Source organism: Sinocyclocheilus grahami, unplaced genomic scaffold (assembly GCF_001515645.1).
Source record: "Sinocyclocheilus grahami isolate Dianchi unplaced genomic scaffold, SAMN03320097.WGS_v1.1 scaffold555.1, whole genome shotgun sequence".
NCBI classification, from domain to species: Eukaryota; Metazoa; Chordata; class Actinopteri; order Cypriniformes; family Cyprinidae; genus Sinocyclocheilus; species Sinocyclocheilus grahami.
Window position 1 is genome coordinate 887,594 of NW_015505734.1, and position 19,479 is coordinate 907,072.

General features: G+C 38.1%; 1 protein-coding gene across 1 annotated transcript in view; it reads right to left on the reverse strand.

Annotated features, from left to right (window-relative positions):
• adgrb1a (adhesion G protein-coupled receptor B1a) overlaps positions 1 to 19,479 on the reverse strand; it is a 112,823-nt gene that overhangs the window by 14,090 nt on the left and 79,254 nt on the right. The window contains 6 exon segments of the mRNA XM_016239154.1: positions 1,260 to 1,391; positions 1,625 to 1,694; positions 4,807 to 4,957; positions 5,106 to 5,208; positions 6,383 to 6,486; positions 13,422 to 13,548. Of these exon segments, the coding sequence (XP_016094640.1) occupies positions 1,260 to 1,391; positions 1,625 to 1,694; positions 4,807 to 4,957; positions 5,106 to 5,208; positions 6,383 to 6,486; positions 13,422 to 13,548 (687 nt within the window).

A 19,479-nucleotide genomic window follows, 5' to 3' on the forward strand; every position in this document is an offset into this window, starting at 1 on the left:
CTTTAAATATAAAAAACTTACTTACAGTCTGTGAGTCAGAACAGCCGGCATTGTAGTCTACTCTACCAGGATCAGGAAACAGTCCTCCATAAAATGTGCTGCACACATCTGAATATTTGGGTTGAACTGTTCTGGAACAGTGTTGTTAATACAACTTAACCACTGATTTCTAGTCGTGTCCTCTTTTGGAAGGCCAAACAAAGTAGTTCCGCTTTCATAACGTAACACACGGCGGGCTAGAGTGAGCGGCGGCCGGAGGCCTAGAGTGAGCGGAGGCCGGTGGCCTAGAGTCAGCGGAGGGCGGCGGCCTAGTGTGAGCGGAGGCCAGATTGAGTGATCAGCGGTGGCGCAGTGTGTGACACATTTTATGGAGGACTGTTTCCTGAACCTGCAGAGAAGCCTACAATGGATCTATGCTCAAAGGCTGTTCTATAAAGTGGGGCAGTTCCAACTTTGCAAGGACAGTCTGGCGCTTCTGACTCACAGCCTGTAAGTAAATTTTTATATTTAAAGAATTTGCCACTGATGATTCAAACGCGAGTTTTAAGCAGTGTAGAGTAGCGCTTGTTGTTTGTTGTTTCTCCGATCACAAATGCAGACATAGTTTACGTGGTGCGATAAGCAACGCAACGCATAAAAACACGGTATAAGTCATTATAATCAGTAATTATGTCCCCACTGGATGCAACAAATGCCTCGTTTGTAATGGGTTTTATTGCTTTTGTCTCGTCGCGCCGGGAGATGGCATCACAGTATGTTAAGGGGCGTAACATTTCTGTCACAAGCTTGAGGTATTCAGCCAATCACAACGCACTGGATAGCTGGCCAATCAGCGTACACATCGCTTTTCAGAACGATGAGCTTTGTAAAAATCGACGCGTTTCAGAAAGGTGGGGCATAGAGGAGCAACAATAATGTACATTAAGTGGAAAATAATGTGTTTTTTTAAACCTTAAACCGCATAAACACATTGCATTACATCAAATACACAACATAATGTTCTTTTTATTAATGCCATATGACCCCTTTAATTAATCTGCAGCAGTGTAATGACTACAATGTCCACACTTGGCACACTTAGCATACGCTGTGTTTGAATAGATCTACTAAAACACGTGTTGGCTGGATATTATGTTGAATAATGAGTTATGTGAATAAAACCTGGAACTGTCTGCATTCTCATTCATAAGTCATATTAGCATATTCATATTTGTTGTCAAATCTTATATTTGGGTGCAGTGATGCTAGCAACATTAAACATTGAATCTGAAAATGAGGGACAGAATATTTCTGTGAATAATTCAAACAGAGAGAGAAATTGTACCAAGACGACAGCAGCAGCTGGTCCCACAAATGCGTACAACAGTCCACCTTCCAGAGACAGCCAGCAACTAACACAAGACGCAAGAGCGGAAAAAGAAAGAGGGAGTGAGAGCGAGAGAGACAGAAGAACGAAAAGGATAAAGAAACCAGAGGGGGGAAAAATCAGATAATGTGGTTGTTTTTAACATTTTAAAGTGTCCACTTAAAGGATGCAATGCAGGGACGGACTGGTCATTAAAAGCACTAGAAATTATATAAGCAAAAATAGATGACTTATCAACTTCATCATGATCATACTCACTAGTTAACAGTGCCATATCCCTTTGCCTTGGTGAATCCAACAGAAATTGCTACAACGAGAGCAGGTAAACCTATAATAAGGGAACAGAAATAAGTGGAGAGTATTTGAGTACTTGACATACAGTGGGTACGGAAAGTATTCAGACCCCCTTAAATTTTTCACTCTTTGTTATATTGCAGCCATTTGCTAAAATCATTTAAGTAAAAATTTTTTTCCACATTAATGTACACACAGCACCCCATATTGACAGAAAAACACAGAATTGTTGACATTTTTGCAGATTTATTAAAAAAGAAAAACTGAAATATCACATGGTCCTAAGTATTCAGACCCTTTGCTCAGTATTTAGTAGAAGCACCCTTTTGATCTAATACAGCCATGAGTCTTTTTGGGAAAGAGGCAACAAGTTTTTCACACCTGGATTTGGCGATCCTCTGCCATTCCTCCTTCATACATTTTTTATTCAACATCAATATGTTTGATTATATTTAGTAAAATTTTTAGGGTAGCACTTTATTTTACAGTACGTGTCCTTCCCTGGTACATACATGGCAAATATCTTGTACCTACAAGCAAATGAGTGGTAACACAAGGTACTTACCTGAAGTGTATGTGCATGGTAACAAATAAGAAACACGGCTGTACTTAACAGTCGTACATGCATGGCAATTATTTTGTACATACAGACAAGTGTGGGTACTTACAGTTAGTGCCCGTACATGGTAACTAATTAGATACTTTACTGTACTTACTAATGTATATACATGGTAAATATGTAGTACTTACGGACAAGTGGGTACAAACAGGCACATCCTTACAGTAGCCGTATATGGTAACTAATAAGACACATAACTGTGCATACTAATGATATGTACATGGTAAATGTGTGGCACCTACGGAAAAATATTGTATTTTGTGGTAACAAACAAGACACATACTGTACTTGGTATGTACGGTACCCTTGGTAAGTCATAACCTTACCTAATAAAAAGAGGACTATTTTTCAATTGCTTGTGTAGGACTGTTAATGCTAAATTGCTCTCCACAACAGTGCTTAAATGTAAAATGGTGCACTTTATTTTACAGTCCTATTTCCATATACTTCCTATGTATGTACTGGTGTCAGGCGCCATTGCAGTTTGGAACTTTGGAAGTTGGTTGGGAACACGGCCGTAACTGTGCAGCACTGCATAGTGTTAATATTTAGCAGGCAAAGTCCTTTTAAATAGGGATTAAGACGCATGAAAATCAGGAGTTGCAAGTGCAAATATGAGTCTGGTAGCTACTGTATAATTCCAAAATAAAATCTGTCTACACACATAATTATTTGCAATGTACGTCATCAAAAATCCCTATTGGACCAATTAGTTAAAGGGGTCATCGGATGCTCATTTTTGATATGATTCTTTAGGGTCTTAATGAAAAGTCTGTAACATAGTTTGGTTAAAATTTCTTTATGGTAGTGTAAAAAACACATTTTTTTACCCTATCAAAAACAGCTCTTTTCAGAGCAAGCCGTTTTGTAGCATTTTCCTTTAAATGTTAATGAGCTCTGCTGACCCCGCCCCTCTCTTCCGAGCCGCTCTCTGAGGGACTGTTTACTTTAGCTGCATTCATCATGAAACTTGCTAATTAGCACATTATTAGGAAAAGCAATTTGCAAAGATTCATTAAAAAACCTTATACTCACTTCTTCTGTAGGTGAAGCTGGATCACGAATGATTCGCGCGAACATAGACACATTTAGGTAGATCGGGGTGCATTCCCTTCAAAAACAAACGTAATTCACTGTGTCTTCAGCGGCTCAGATGTCAGGAGTAAATAACGACTGCTATGTTCATTATTACATCCAACAACAGAACACCTCAATTGCTTAGAAGTAATTCTTGTCTACATCTGCTCCGGCGGTGAAACAAAGGCGGACTGATGACAGCTCACTCAGGGCGGGTCTAAGGTAAGACGCCAGTCCAGTCTGTGCTAAAATGCTACTGTCAATCAAACTATCATGGGAGGGGCCTGTATTTGTGACGTCACACAGACAGGCATCTGAGATCGGCTCAATTTGAGAAGGGGTAAAGATTTTAGTAGATTAAAAAAAAACACTGGGTGGATTTTTATCATTATAGGGTGGTTGTGTACACACACTGCCAACACACATTTCAGTTCAAACTACTTAAAAAAATGCATGTAGCATCCTATGACCCCTTTAAGAGAATCAGTGTCGTTAAAGATAAGGCAAGTTAACTGCAATGGCACCTACCATCAATTACTCATTAAGTACCTTGGTCCATGTTTATAACCCCCCCAACTTGAGTACTGCATAGCTTATTGTACATTATCTGTACATTAACTAATAGGTACATACACCAGTATGTACATAGTAAGTATATGGAAATAGGACTGTAAAATAAAGTGCACCCTTTTACATAAACATTACACAGGAATTACCAGTTCTTCAAACTTTGTTCAATTTTAACATGTATAGACCATTAGTAAGTATAGTAATGTGTCTTATTAGTTACCATATACTGACACTACCTGTTAGTGACCGTTATTACTCACACTTGTTGGTAAGTACTACATATGTACCACGTATATACCAAGTACAGTATGTGTCTTGTTTGTTACCACATAATACCACATTTTTCCATAGGTGCTACACATTTACCATGTACATATCATTAGTATGTACAGTAATATGTCTTATTAGTTGCCATATATGGATACTGTAAGGATGTGCCTGTTTGTACCCACTTGTCCATAAGTACTAAATATTTACCATGTATATACATTAGTAAGTACGGTAAAGTATCTAATTAGTTACCATGTATGGGCACTACCTGTAAGTGACCATTATTACCCATTGTCTGTATGTACAAAATAATTACCATGCATGTACGACTGTTAAGTACAGCCGTGTTTTTGATTTGTTACCATGTACATACACTTCAGGTAAGTACCTTGTGTTACCACTCATTTGCCTGTAGGTACAAGATATTTACCATGTATGTACCAGGGAAGTACACATACTGTAAAATAAAGTGCTACCATTTTTAGATTATAGCATGCAGTACCACACTATGCTGCTGAAACCAAGTGAAATTTTACATCAACTACCCAGCTAGGTGATTTTTTTTTTCAGAAGAAACAGATTATAAATGAAGATGCAACACAAGCCTCACCCCAACCAAGGCAGAGGAAACGTTTGCGTATGATGCGGTTTTTAAGACGGCCTGTCACGGCCATGTAAGACTGCCATGCCTCCGTGAGAACCCAACAGAAAGAGGACAGAAAGAAGAAGTGCAGAAATGCAGCCACAAGAGTACAAACAACCTAAGAGCAAGAAAATAGTAAGAGCGAAAAAAGAGAGTCCATCCATCAAAGGTAAGGATGGCATGTAAAAAGAAGAAAAGAGGAAGATTAAAAATATTTATTGTAGAGCAAGGGTTTTATCAACTTATTTGTGTTTGTTTGGCCATACCTTGTTCCGTGTCTGAGTTTGTCCGATGAGTATGAGTGCATTGGAGGAGATGATGGACAGACAAAAGTTGATGAGGATGACAGAGCGTTCTGAGCGGATGTACCTGAAGAAAAAACCCAGAAACACTGAGCCAATACAACTAAATGACATCTATTGCTCGCTATCATTCAGCCACAATGCTTTAAATAGATGGACACATTCATGGAACCTGAACTGATGTATAATTTCTAGTGGCGACCAAGATGTGACACTGACCTAGTGAAAGCATCTGTACAGATCATTGAAGCACAAGATGCAAAGGAAGAAATAGCATGGAGAAAAAAATATATATTTTTGCAAACTTTTAATTATTTCAAATATGTTATGTATGAAAAAAATAGGATGTGTAAATGCAAAACATGAGTATAAGCAAGGATCCCTCTGTACTGTATATAGACTCTGTACATTTTTAAATGGTTTTGGAAGAAGACTGCATTAACTGATCAAAAAATAAATAAATAAATAAACTGGGAATTTGACAGGTGTTTGAACAGGAATACTTGGTATAATTTTTTTACAATTTAAAATAACTGCTTTCCATAAAAAAAAAAAATACATGTAATTTATTACTGTGATGCAAAGCTGAATTTTCAGCATCATTACTCCAGGCTTCAGTGTCACATGATCCTTCAGAATTCATTCAAATATGATGTTTTGGTGCTCAATAAATATTTCGTATCATTATGCTACAATGTTGAAAACAGTTGTGCTACTTAATATTTTTGTGGAAAATGTGATCCATTTCTTTCATGATTCTTTGATAAAGTTCAAAAGAACGGCATTTATTTGAAACTGAATTTTTGTAACAATGTAAACGTTTATACTGTCATTTTTGATCAATCAATACATTTCTGCTAAATGAAAGTTCTAAAGAAAATTTATTTTAAAAAAAATTACAAAATAATAAAAAAATGTGTACTGACCATGGACTAAGCTGTTCGTAGTTATTGGAACTGACACTAGACAGAATGACCACTTTTGTTAATGGGCATTAATTGGCCTAGCTAATCAATCTTTCAATAATAACCACATGAATAGTAAATAACAACCTGACTTGTTTAGGATTACATCACGTCAAACAATTGATTTGAATCTCAAACTCCAAAGCATCCCAAAGCGTTTAACACAAATATATGTCGCTGTCCATGGTGCTGAAACCCCTTTTGCTTCCCATCAAGTAAGTTTATTTTACTGGTGAACAGCCAGATTGTGTTTCATCAGCGGAAAGTCTTGCTTACCTCCAAACAGACACATAGATGATGATGAGGAGGAGCAGGGTGAGGGACGAGACCCCGCAGCCCACGATCAGAGTCACAGATGGAAGCTGGGTCTTATCCATGTTCTGTCAAAAACAAGAAATAGACTCAGTTAGTGCTCACAGATGCTAATGGTGCATCAGGCTAGCCGCCTGCAGTCTTTCATGCGATTCTGTGCAGAAGAGATCTGGGGAGAGTGGACTGCTGTCTGTGTGGCTCCGGCTAAGGAACAAGGTGAGATGAAGGTCACTCGGTAAAGAGCTGATACTGAGGACTGAGATATCCATAGGGCACAGCAGAGAGCTACAGTATAGCAACCTATGACTGCTTCAATGACATGCAGACAACCGGGAAAAGCTAAATGCCTGATGCTGTGAATCACTCATACAGAGATTGTGAATCAAAAGCCTCAAATATAACACATTTGCAGGCTTGCGCAATCATTGTCTTGGTTGCCATGGTGATGTGGTGGAGAAACAGCGGCCACTGCAGTGGTGTACGCAGCATTAAGTGTACCATAGGTGTGAGTAGTGCATGCCTGTGTGTGTTTGTGAATATCTGCATTCCTTGCTTAAGACATACGCCACTATAATGCATGTCTAGAAATATTATCCGTTAAACACTTTAAATATGTGGTACAGCAGAGTTTAGGATGTCCATGGGTGATATGCATTCTCCGAGGTGTGGACTTCTCACCTTAAGACGAAAACACAGACTTACACTTACACATAAAGATAATTGGGTGAGTTTATAGCCTGTCTTGTCTCCAGGTTTAATGTGCGCACAGGGCCAAGTTAATTAAATCCCTCTGATTAATCTGCACCGCAGTAAGGTCCCCACTGACAATCAAGAAAAAATGTATCCTCTGAGACTACGTTTGTCTTCTCCTAGCCAATCAAACACTTGACTAAGTCTAAGCTGTGGAAGACAGGATAGTACTCAGAGCAAACGCTATCAAACCAAGGGAATTATTTAGTCCATCAGTGCAGACAGAGACCCATAGTTAGTTAGGAACAGAAACTATCAAGTATCAAGTCCCATCAATTTTGAAACATTTGACAGTTAATTGTGAGACGGAAGTAAAAAGGAGGCTTAGAAAGTCGCAATGAAGTCAGTTCTGGACAGCTGGTGCACTTATACTTCATTGGACTTTTTTATATATGCTTTTCTATATGCTGCCATTGGTGTCAGAGCATTAAGAGGTAAGAGGAAAGTTTTTTATTATGTTTAGGCATCTGATAGGTAGCCAATATTCAAAATGTTATAATTGTTCTATTTCGGATTTTTGATACAATAATAACTAAATTATCATTAGACTACAACAATAAAAAAAAAAAATGGGGATATTGTAAAGTAAATATATGTACAGTGGGTATAGAAAATAATAACATTTTGTTGCTTTGTTGCCTTTAAAATCATCACATTTTGTTGCTTTGCAGCCTGGAATGAAGACTGACACAGTTTTTGTTTTATCCAGCTGTATTTACTCAGTGTAACTTATAACATCCAAGTGAAAGACATAACACCAACATGTCAGAAAAAGATAAAAATAAAATAAAAAAACAGAATCACTGAGTTGGAAAAAAGGATCACTCCCCTCTTAAAAATGACTTGTAAACTCAATAATGTGTAGCTAATTACTTCTCAATGGCACACAAATCCATTCGTCTTTCAACTGTGATCGGCTCATTTTGATTACTTCAGCATGAAAAAGAGCGTTCCTGGAGCATTCCAGTCCTTGTGTAGTGCAACTGAAGCAAACAATCAATATGGGTTGCAAGGCACTGTCAAAAGACCTCCGGGATAAAGTTGTGGACAGGCACATGTCAGGAGATGGATACAATTTTTATCTAAAGGCTTCATAAATGCCAAGAAGCACAGTGAAGTTGTGGAAGGTATTTGGTCAACACAGACCCTCCCTGGATCAGAACGTCATTCCAAACTGGATGAAAAAGCCAGGAGGAAACTGGTCAGAGAGGCTACCAAGAGACCTACAGCAACTCTGAAGCAGTTGCAGGAATTTATGACAAAGAGTGGTCATTGTGTGCATGTGACATCATCACAAATTCTCCACAAATGTGGCTTGTATGGGAGGGTTCCAAGAAAAAAAGCCACTCCTCAAGAAAGGCCAAATGCAGTAACGACTGAGTTTTCTAAAACGCACCTTGAAGATTCTGAGGCAGATGAGACTAAAATTTAATTTTTTGGCCTCAACACCAAACGATATGTCTGGCGGAAATCCAGAACAGTTCACCATCCAAATTACAGCATTCCTCCAGTAAAGCATGGAGGTGGATATATCCTGTTATGGGGGTGTTTCTCTGCACCAGGGACTGGAGCACTTGTCAGGATAGAAGGAAAAATGGATGAGGCAAAGTGTTCAATGGGAAGAAGGTTTACCTTCCAACATGACAATGACCCAAAGTACATAGCAAAACTGACCACACAGTGGTTGAAGGAGAAAAATGTGAATGTCCTTGCATGGCCTAGTCAGAGCCCAGACTTAAACCCCATTGAAAATCTTTGGAATGACTTGAAGACTGCAGTCCACAAACGGTCACCATCAAATTTAACTGAACTTGAGCAGTTCTGCAAAGAAAAGTGGGCAAACACTGCAAAGTCTAGATGCACTAACTCTGCAAAGTTAGTAGAGACATATCCCAACAGACTAAAGGTTGTAATTAAAGCAAAAGGTGGCTCAACAAAATACTGACACAAGGGGGTGATCCTTTTTCCAACTCAGTGATTGTTTTAACTTTTTTTATTTTTATTTTTTCTGGCATGTTGGTATTATATCTTTGACTTGGATGTTATAAGTTGCACTGAGTAAATACAGCTGGATAAAACAAAAACTGTGTCCGCCTTCATTTCAGGCTGCAAAGCAACAAAATGTGATTATTTTAAAGGGGGGTGATTCTTTTCTATACATGATACATTTGACCAAGTATTGATTGGAAGAAACGTTTCAAGCATGAAAATTCAAACTCACACATACCAAGCATGAATATGACCCCTTAAGCTCTTCAATAGTTATTAACAATACATACACAATAAATGATTAAAACATGATGGTTAAACATGTGGGTTAGATACATAATATGGAGTTATGCATAGCAATTATTAGCTGGTCACCAGTCCTTTTAGTGTCATTTAGATGCATCTTCACATGGAAATGAAGTTTCTTTGGCATTCTGTGGACGTAAGGAGACCAGAGATTAAAATGTCTAAGGAATTTTAGTCTGTCTGTTCTTTGTCTTTAGTGGAGGAAGTCAATTTGAAGCTTGTGATCACTGTCACATGTTTCCATGTGGCAGTCACGCTGTGCATCTCTTTTGACCATTATTCTTGATAACTTGCCCCAAAATTGGACTTGTTAAGGTGTTCTTTTGTGTTAATGTTGAAAACTGTTCTGTGACAGGGTCTTAGGTTTAGGCTTGCTTCAGAGAGGCTGGGGTCCGATTTATGACATCCTGTTGTCAGGGGCCTCTGTGGAATTTTTGTGACTCCTCGTGCCTCAACTCGGTTCTGACCAAATCTTAGATTGTCTGATTCGGTCTGATATCCTACATGTACATATCTATGTATATATCTAGCCATCAATCTATATTTACATTTGGGCTTATAGCTGACACTATCTGACACTATCTATCTACAGTGGGTATAGAAAAGTGTTAAATCTTTCACTTGGATGTTATAAGTTGCACTGAATAAATACAGCTGGATAAAACAAAAACTGTTTCAGTCTTCATTTCAGGCTACAAAGCAACAAAATGTGATTATTTTAAAGGGGGGGTGATTATTTTCTATACACACACATATATACATATATATATATATATATATATATATATATACCTGTATATTAGCTAAACAATACATTTAATAAGTTACTGAGGACATTGGTCTAACTCTGTATTAATATTTTAAAACCTGCCAAACTGTATTAAAATTAAGTAAGACTGCACAAACATAAATAATAGACTTGCAAATGCAATACTGAATCTTGTACAAATGACAAGCATAAAGACAATGGCCTACCTCAGAAGAATGTACTAACATGAAACATCTCAACACAGTGTACGTTTTTTTTTTCTCGCCATCTTCACTGACCCATATTTGGAAATGATGTATTCAGAGCTCCATCCAAGTACAACTGTAGCGTAACTGTGCATTTCTACAAGCTTTAGCTCATAAATATTCAGTCTGGGCAAAACCACAGCAATTTTCTCATATCAAACTGCATACAAAGCGTAAGACAATCTGACCCATGTAAACCAGAGCCTGGTTCAAACCTGGAAACATCTGTAGAAAGACTGGAGTGTGATTAAAATAGCTGCAGTATACTATCTCCCTTTATTTCTCTCTTTCCATGTACACTGCAGCTGACTGTATATTCAGACTAAGAATGTGGGAGGGAAAAAGAGGAAGGGAAGTGTTTCTCTGGCTCTTTATCATTCTGAAGCTGTAGGACACTAGTTGCCAGCGGAGGGGCAATTGGATGGGCCATTTTGAGGTGGCAAGTGGAGCTGCAGGAATAATTAGCGGCATAGCAGTGGCGGTCTGGAGTGAAAAGGCTAGAGAGAGACAGACAGGGAGTGGAGCCAAGGGGAGGAGCGGTCCTCCCTTCTGCTGGCATACGGTAACACAAATGAAATCCCCACAATATGCTTCCCACGATGCATGGAAAGAGCTAACTGCGACACTCCCTTATTCCATGTCCATCTGACCAGGTAGAGCGGGACAGGCAGCCATCATAAGCGAGCAATTAGCATACAGCTATAGCTCTCTGGATCACCACAAGGAGACATGCAGATCATGCAGTCTTTACACACACATCCATGAGAGCAAATAGCAGCACATAAATGCACACAGGAGGCCGGTAAAACACAGCTAAAATGTGTATAATGTAAACTGGCTTCAAGATGGAGCTCAATATATCCTAAAAACATGTTTGGATGTACTGTACCATCAGCCTTGATCAGTGTGAAATAAATATAACCATATTTACTTTAATGCAATTTCCTGGCTTTTGAACAACCAATCAATCAGTGCACATCATTCTAAATAAAGATAGTTTGTCTTTTTAATCTTTAAACAAAATGATGTTCCTTTGAAACAACTTTCCTTTTCTGCTGACATCACTTAGGCTGAGAGAGCAATTCGATAATGTTAAACAATAGCCAAGGAGGTATTTAGGTGGAATTTAAGCAAGTTCTGCCTTCTAAAACCCACATTTCCAATCCAACTGATTCCCAGAGTGAAGTAGCACCTTACATTTTTGCCTTGAATACCCTGTTTAACTTAGAATTTCAAATTAATGATACCAGGGGTTCTCAACTTTGGCACTCAAGGTCCACTTTCCTGCAGAGTTTAGCTCCAACCCTAATCAAACACACCTGAACAAGCTAATCAAGGTCTTCAGGATTGCTAGAAAGTTACAAGCAAGTGAGTTTGATCAAGGTTGGAGCTAAGCTCTGCAGGAAAGTGGATCTCAAGGGCCAGAGTTGAGAGCCTCAGGTATATATAATGGAAAACTATGGAAGTCAATGGGGTCCATCAACTGTTTGGTTACCCAAACTCTTCAAAATATCTTATTTTGTGTTCAGCAGAAGAAAGAAATTCATACAGGTTTGGAACAACATGAGGGTGAGTAAATTTTTGGGTGAACTATACCTTTAAGTAAGTAAAATGTGTTGCAAAAGGCAGATTGTGCTTGTTGTGGCTTTGGTGAACAGAAATTCCATATTTCCAATCCAACTGATTCCCAAAGTGAAGTACCCTACATTTATTTATTTATTTTGCATTGAACATCATGCTCAACTTGACAAAAAACATAAAATAAAATCACATTAAGCCAGTAAAATGTACTACAAAAAGCAATCCATGTTTGTTATAGACTTTTTGTACCCCATTTTGCAGCTTTGTGCACAGTAGCCTGTTATGTAATGCTGTGATCCTAATTCTGTTTTGTTATAATGTCCCTTTTTTACTTGGTTTCCCAAATCAAAACAGGGTTTTGTCCTGAAGCAGCCAATCTGAAATATCTTGGCAGAGCAAATGAGAGAAGACGTGGCCATTGTTTTGGCCAGTAGGGTGTCAAGCTTCCTCTTCCTCCCTTTTTTTTGGGGCTCTCTGGCTCATATCTGGGCCAAGCTGCACAAAGAGAGTGTTATAGCATGTTCTATAGCTTTAAGAACTTCCACTGCCCATGCTGTTTCCACGGCAACTGGTGAATAAACTGCTTCAGAGGCAGTTTCCAGTCTAATAATAACTAATCACACTGAATGAAAATTCCACACAAAGACACGACCCTTTTCCTGCATTAAACCGAACCAAATCCCATAATTTTAAAGAAAGATGCTGTTTTAAAGCAAGACATGTAGATTTACACAAAGTCAACCCTCTAAGGCCCAAATGAACGGATGGTGTGTCATTAAAGATATATGTTTCACTACTCATGAAAAGGCCAACAATTCCCCTATGCACATTTGAATGTACCAGAAAAATGTATTCGAGCACAAACCCAGCAGAAAAAAAAAGGAATTTGTGTGTTGCTATGTTTGAAACAAAATGCATTTCATTACAAATAACGGAGACTGTAATCTTTAACATATGTAGGTAGTTAGCTATTTTGAATCATTACAGCATTAATCACATGCATTTTCTCTGTAAATACATTTAATGTATGCAAATCCAATATGAAAGCCAGCATGTTTCATGCACTGCGTTCTAGCATTAAACAGACCTGTCAAAACGTCCTTTATTGTCACAAATATTTGTATACTATATACACATTAAAGAATGAAACATGTCTTAAATTGTTTGCATTGAATCTGCTGTATGGCTCTGGCATGCAGTGGAGAGGGGGCAGTGAGAGAGAGAGAGGGATCTGTTGATACACAATGACAATGACGCCTATGACCAAAAAAAAAGAAAAAGCGGTACATTAAATCACACAATATCACACAAACGCGTCTTTTGAGGTTCGATTAAAGGAAACAATAGAAATGGCTCGACTTACCACATCGGGATTGAGGCGTGCTAAAATGGCGAAGGTGGAGAGTCTGTCACACAAGCATTTAGTTGTGCTGGAGTCGACGGGCACCGCTCTACAGCCTCGCGCAGACCAGGAGCCCAGCAACGAAGAGCTGCGGAGCGGAGACAGACAAGAGATCAAATCCCTGCGCGATAAAACAGCTATTTTCTCTAACCCAGCGCACACGGAGCCCCCAGTAAGAGAGCCGGAGCGCGAGAAAAGACAGTGAAAAGACAGATGAATGGACGATGTGATGCAGCGCACACCTCTGCTTTCTGCATGGACAGGTTAGCTGATGTAAAAACAGTTACAAATAAAATAAAACAACATTAAAACACTTGTTAAAAAGAATTTATTTATAAAAATGTCATTAATTGTAATATTTTATTATTTATGAAATTATCATCATCATCATCATTATTACTATGCAACACCACATACATAAATAGTATGCAGCCTCAAACATAAATGAACCCCTGCCCTGGTAAATATAATCCTGGGATATGTTCCTGTTTCACACTGTTCACATTTTATCCTGGGTTAGTAAATAATTTTGGGCAGCCAAGTTTCGAATTCCTTACTGTACCTTAGTGAATCCCGGGTTAACTTTCCTATCAGCATATATAGGCCTATGATATGATTCATGAAATATATTCAGAACGCGACGAGCACGCGCAATGTCGGCAAATTAATTCGGTGGTTGTCTCGTGAACCGTAGAAAAGCCTAGACAACACAATAAAGTCTCTCTACTCTCGTCAACACGTCACAGTTCAACCCGATTTTCAACGTTCAACGCTGAAAAAAAAACGCGCCTAAGTTTCTACGCATTGTAGAAAGAGCATGCATTTTTAATGAGGGGAGAGCTGACTCGGTATATGATTGGTTGTCTGTTGATGAACAACACCGCGTCGTTTCCACACTATTTGAATTTGAAATTTGACTATTGTTGACACCCTAATCGGTGCTACATTTTATAATAATAATAATAATAATTAATGCTGGATAATTTAATAATTTCTTAGCCTATTATTGTTGTTGTTGGTCCACTAGCAGTATTACTAGAGGTTCTTGCATTGCAAAACACAAAATACCGCCAAACTACACAGAATCCCAAAGGACAGTTTGGGGTAGCCTTTTCACACTGTTTAGCCTGCAGCAAGCCTTCCAAGTGGAGTAAAGAACAGTCTCTTTTACCTGTCAAAACTTTGTAAGTTTATAAAATGTGGAGGAAAATTGCAATGGAGCAGATGATGGATATTACACTGGGACGTTGAGACCTGGAGCACAACATGAAGGGGAGGGAGGGGGGAGGGAGGGGGTTACCTTCCAACCACAGCAAAGTGTTTAATGTTTTCCATTTACTATCTACAATTTGTGAATGCCAGATATGCATGTGATGTCCCACGTGTTCAGATACAGAATATTGAACATAAACTAATCAATTACTGGTAACACTTTACAATAAGGTTACATTAGTTAACTACATTAGTTAACTTCATTTATTAATCTTAGTTCATGTTATGCATCTCAACATTTACTAATACACATGACTAAAATCAAACGTTGTATCTATTAATATTATTTAATGGACCTGAGCTCAATGAAGAGAAAATGTTCTGAATTTCTGAATCAGTATTTGTTTGACTGTGCTAGAAAGCTGTGAATAATATTAAAATATCACAGAATATTATAATATATGGAGAGATTAAACACACTAAGTCATACACTAAAAATGTCAAAAGATGACTTTTCATAAGACGCAAAGAAACATTAATCCACATCTTTCTATTCTTTGCAAGAAATGTTATGCTTTCCATAAAACTTGCATGCACCAAAGCAGATGAAAATAAAAGCATGAATACCATAATACAAGTAAACATTAAGGTTGCGGTTAGTGCCGGTGCCCAAAGCCACTGAATAATTAGTCCATTCCACCACCTACACAAATTTGAATCTCATAATCTTGATGAGGGACCCTCTTGACAGCATGATTCGCCTGTGTCTGATCTAACACTCAAATAATTGTAACAAAGACCTCATAATGACATCAATGAAAGTGATATGAAAGTCATATCAAAACATACCCACTCCATGCACAACTGATCCTAATAGAGAGCCATCAATCATGTAGCATCCTCTTCATGCATCTGCAACGTGGAGTCAATATACTCACACGCACACACACACGCAAGCGCTTTTCCACACAAACCCAGGGTTACCGGCACTATTCCAAACCCACTGTGCAGTAGAGCTCTGCAGTCTGGGATACCCATAATGCACTGGGGCTTGAAGAGCGCTGAGGGCCAAACAGTATAGCACTGGAAGCACAGCGTGTTGCAGCCCCAGGAGAGGGCTCAGTGTTAACATTAGCACATAAACCTGAAACTCAATATATTCTCACCTACTGCACAGACACTGCACGTGATACGATTAAGACTTTGTGTTGACCACACAAATATAAAGACAGCGCATGGCTGTGTAATTGGATCACGGGCTTGCAGTCCAGTAGTGTGCATGTTTGCAGAGAACATGCCAAGTGCAGATGCATAAGAAAAGTAAGCTTGTGTCACATTAAATAATATATGTATTAAAAAAATTATATTAAATAATATATGAACAATATATGAACACTGTGAAAAAATATGGTAAAAGACTGCAAAAATGCTGTAAAAATAGGTTAATTGGCAATTTATAATACTAAAGTTTTTATTAGGGGCCAAGCATCCAAGGTGTTATGGCACCTATTGTATTCGTTAGTTTTCCTATTCTTCTTCTTCTTCCACTATGGAAATCTATGGCAGCCCATAGAACTACTCGTGGGAAAGTTATGAAATGTGGCACACTGATAAGAGGACAGTCTCAACATTAACCACAGCAAATTTGGTGTCTCAAACTCAAATTCTCTAGCGCCACCACTTGTCCAAATTTTCACTCATGTTTATGCTAATAACTTTTGAACCCTAAAGTTTAGACACAAAATTATTTTCCTCCTTTTTTCCTCCTCATGCCGAGTCAAGTGGACACCAGCATTTTTAATTCTAGGGGTCAAGATTTTTCACAATTTTTATTAGTTTGACAAACCTACTTTTTCAAACTTGTTCTAGACAGTTCATTTGATTTTCACAAAAATGAACACAGATCATCTTCAGACCATCCTGGCAAAACGTTATCAAATGCGTTTTGATAGACCCATCCGTTCCCAAAAACCATGCAAACGAATTCAACAAAAAGCTTGCCAAATCAGACATGAGGTTATATCTCTCCAACACTTTGTCATATTTAGACCAAACTTGGTGTGTGTTATATCAACCATGACCTGAGGGTACCTGCACAGTTTCAGCACAGAAGAAGAAGATATGAAAATGTATCTTTTTGCATATAACCTCTGAAGGGTTTGTCCAAAAATCATAAAATATGTCTCATTAGATTCGGTACTGCATGCAGAGTTGAATGATATCCAATTTTCCCATATTGGCCATTTTGGGCATTGGTCATTTTGAATTTGGTACTAAAATGCTGTATTTTATGAACACATAAGTGTAATGTTACAAAACTCAGTATGGGTCATCGGCATGATGCCCTGAAGGAGTCTGCGAAGTTTCAAGCCAAAATCAAATATTCACGTAAATAACTTTGGATTGTGGTTGACTTATTTTCACAGGAGTCATATCTCCTTAAATTCCCAAATTATTGCTGAGTCCAACGATACCAAACATGGTTGGTTTCGCCTTATGGTTTGTGCAACGTTGTGATTTAGTATTTAAACAACTTTTGCGATATCTTCAAAACCGCACAGTTCAACCCGATTTTCAACGTTCAACGCTGAAAAAAAAACGCGCCTAAGTTTCAACGCATTGTAGAAAGAGCATGCATTTTTAATGAGGGGAGAGCTGACTCAGGATATGATTGGTTGTCTGTTGATGAACAATACCGCGTCGTTTCCACACTATTTGAATTTGAAATTTGACTATTGTTGACACCCTAATCGGTGCTACATTTTATAATAATAATAATAATAATTAATGCTGGATAATTTAATAATTTCTTAGCCTATTATTGTTGTTGTTGGTCCACTAGCAGTATTACTAGAGGTTCTTGCATTGCAAAACACAAAATACCGCCAAACTACACAGAATCACTTTGAAATGAAAAAATCCCAAAGGACAGTTTGGGGTAGCCTTTTCACACTGTTTAGCCTGCAGCAAGCCTTCGTTAGTCCAATTAAGATGAAACCACCATAGGAAATTCAGAAACCTAGGTCTAGGAAACCTACCTAAGTGGCAAAAAATGCAATCAAAGTTGTAAATGGGTCATATTTTATGTTCTCATAGATATGTCTCCAAAACAAAAGATTTTTTCACCAAATTTGACACACATATGTATGGGCACAATCTGAGGACACACAAAAAAGTGGTGTAATTGTGCCTCTTGGTGGCGATATAATTAAATAAAACATGAAATTGCCATTAACTACAATACAAGGTTATGTTATAAAATACAATATTTAAATTAAATTAAATTAAAACAATATTTTAAGAATGTATTGTTGTATCATTACTAAACAATGAATTTGTTGGCATGATGCCAAACTGATACTGAGGCTGCAACTCTGCAGCACTTTGGAATATTGACACCAAACTTTTTATGTGTGACTGTACCGTCACACTGACTACACCATAACAACTTGATAACAGTGCCAACTATTGTTCAAAAGTGATAAACCAGTAAATCATATTATATTTAGGCTTATATTTAGCCATTTTGATTAAATCATCCTAAAAGCTTTAATTACTTATTGTTGGAGTTGGTCTGATGCCCCATGCTTAGCTCCCCATTTTGCCTCTGCTATGCTTGGCCCCTTAATTGCTCCTTGCAGCTGTATTTAATATTTGGAATTAGCTTTTATTTTTATACTTTCAGTTTTCATTTTGTTACATTTTTAGCAATTTTCTTATGTGCTTTTGTAATTTTTATTAGTTTTTATTTTATTTTCAGTTAGTAATTTTAGTTCTTCAAATTAAACTAAATGGAAAACTTGGCAACTAACTAAAATAAGTTTTTCATCTAATATTTATATTTTAATTTTATTTAATCTATATTTCAGTTATCAAAAATGTTTTAACAGTTTTAGTTTTAGTTAATGATAATAACCCTGTTAATAATTCCCATATAATAATTATTTATATGGTGAAAAATAATAAATGTAATGGATATTTCATGTAATATTTACAGTAAAATACTGTTAATTATAGTTCATGGAAGCGAAAAAGAAAAAGTCATCTCATAATTTGCAGTGAAAAATGTAAATTGACATTCCTAGAATTCCATGTGTGACACTTCACATGGATGGTTTTCATTGAAATAATGGTTTCTTCTTAGATGTTACTTATCAGTCATGCACATTAGGGCTTTATGTTACATCTTATGTTGTTAAATTAATGTTCCCCTTCAGGAACTCGAGCTGCATCGAGATTCGCTTTGTGAATGCCCTTGCGTGACCGCGTTTTGAAGCATGTGTCAAATCAGTCCAATGGAGCAGCGAGACGTCACGAACGGGGTGACGTAAGCACCAGAAAGCATAAAAGCGCATCCGGCAGAGCGCAAACCAGCTTCTGCTCTTCAGTAGTGCTCTGTGTATGTGTCTGTCTATTTACTGTTGTCTGTCCGCACAAGCATATATAAAAAACAATCATGAAAAAGTATATGGCGAGCGAACGGCATTACAAATGCTGTGTTCCTCTCTGCCCACGATATCTGGCGGCGGGGGATACACACGATTTGTGTGTCGTTTGTTTGGGAGCGGAGCATGCACGGTCAGCTTTCAAGGAGCTGATTGTCATCACTGCGAGCTGCTCTCGCTGCGCACGCTCCGCTCTCGCCTGGCTGTGTTTGATGAGAGCGACCAGGCTCGCGATCCCTCTGGCAGCGGTCCCGCTGTTGCCGAGGCACAGCGCAGACTGTTGTTGTGGGGATCGCCGGTGGATTTAGCGGAGGGATCCGAGACGGGCTCATCCTTTTTCTCGGTCCTCACCCGCTAGATCC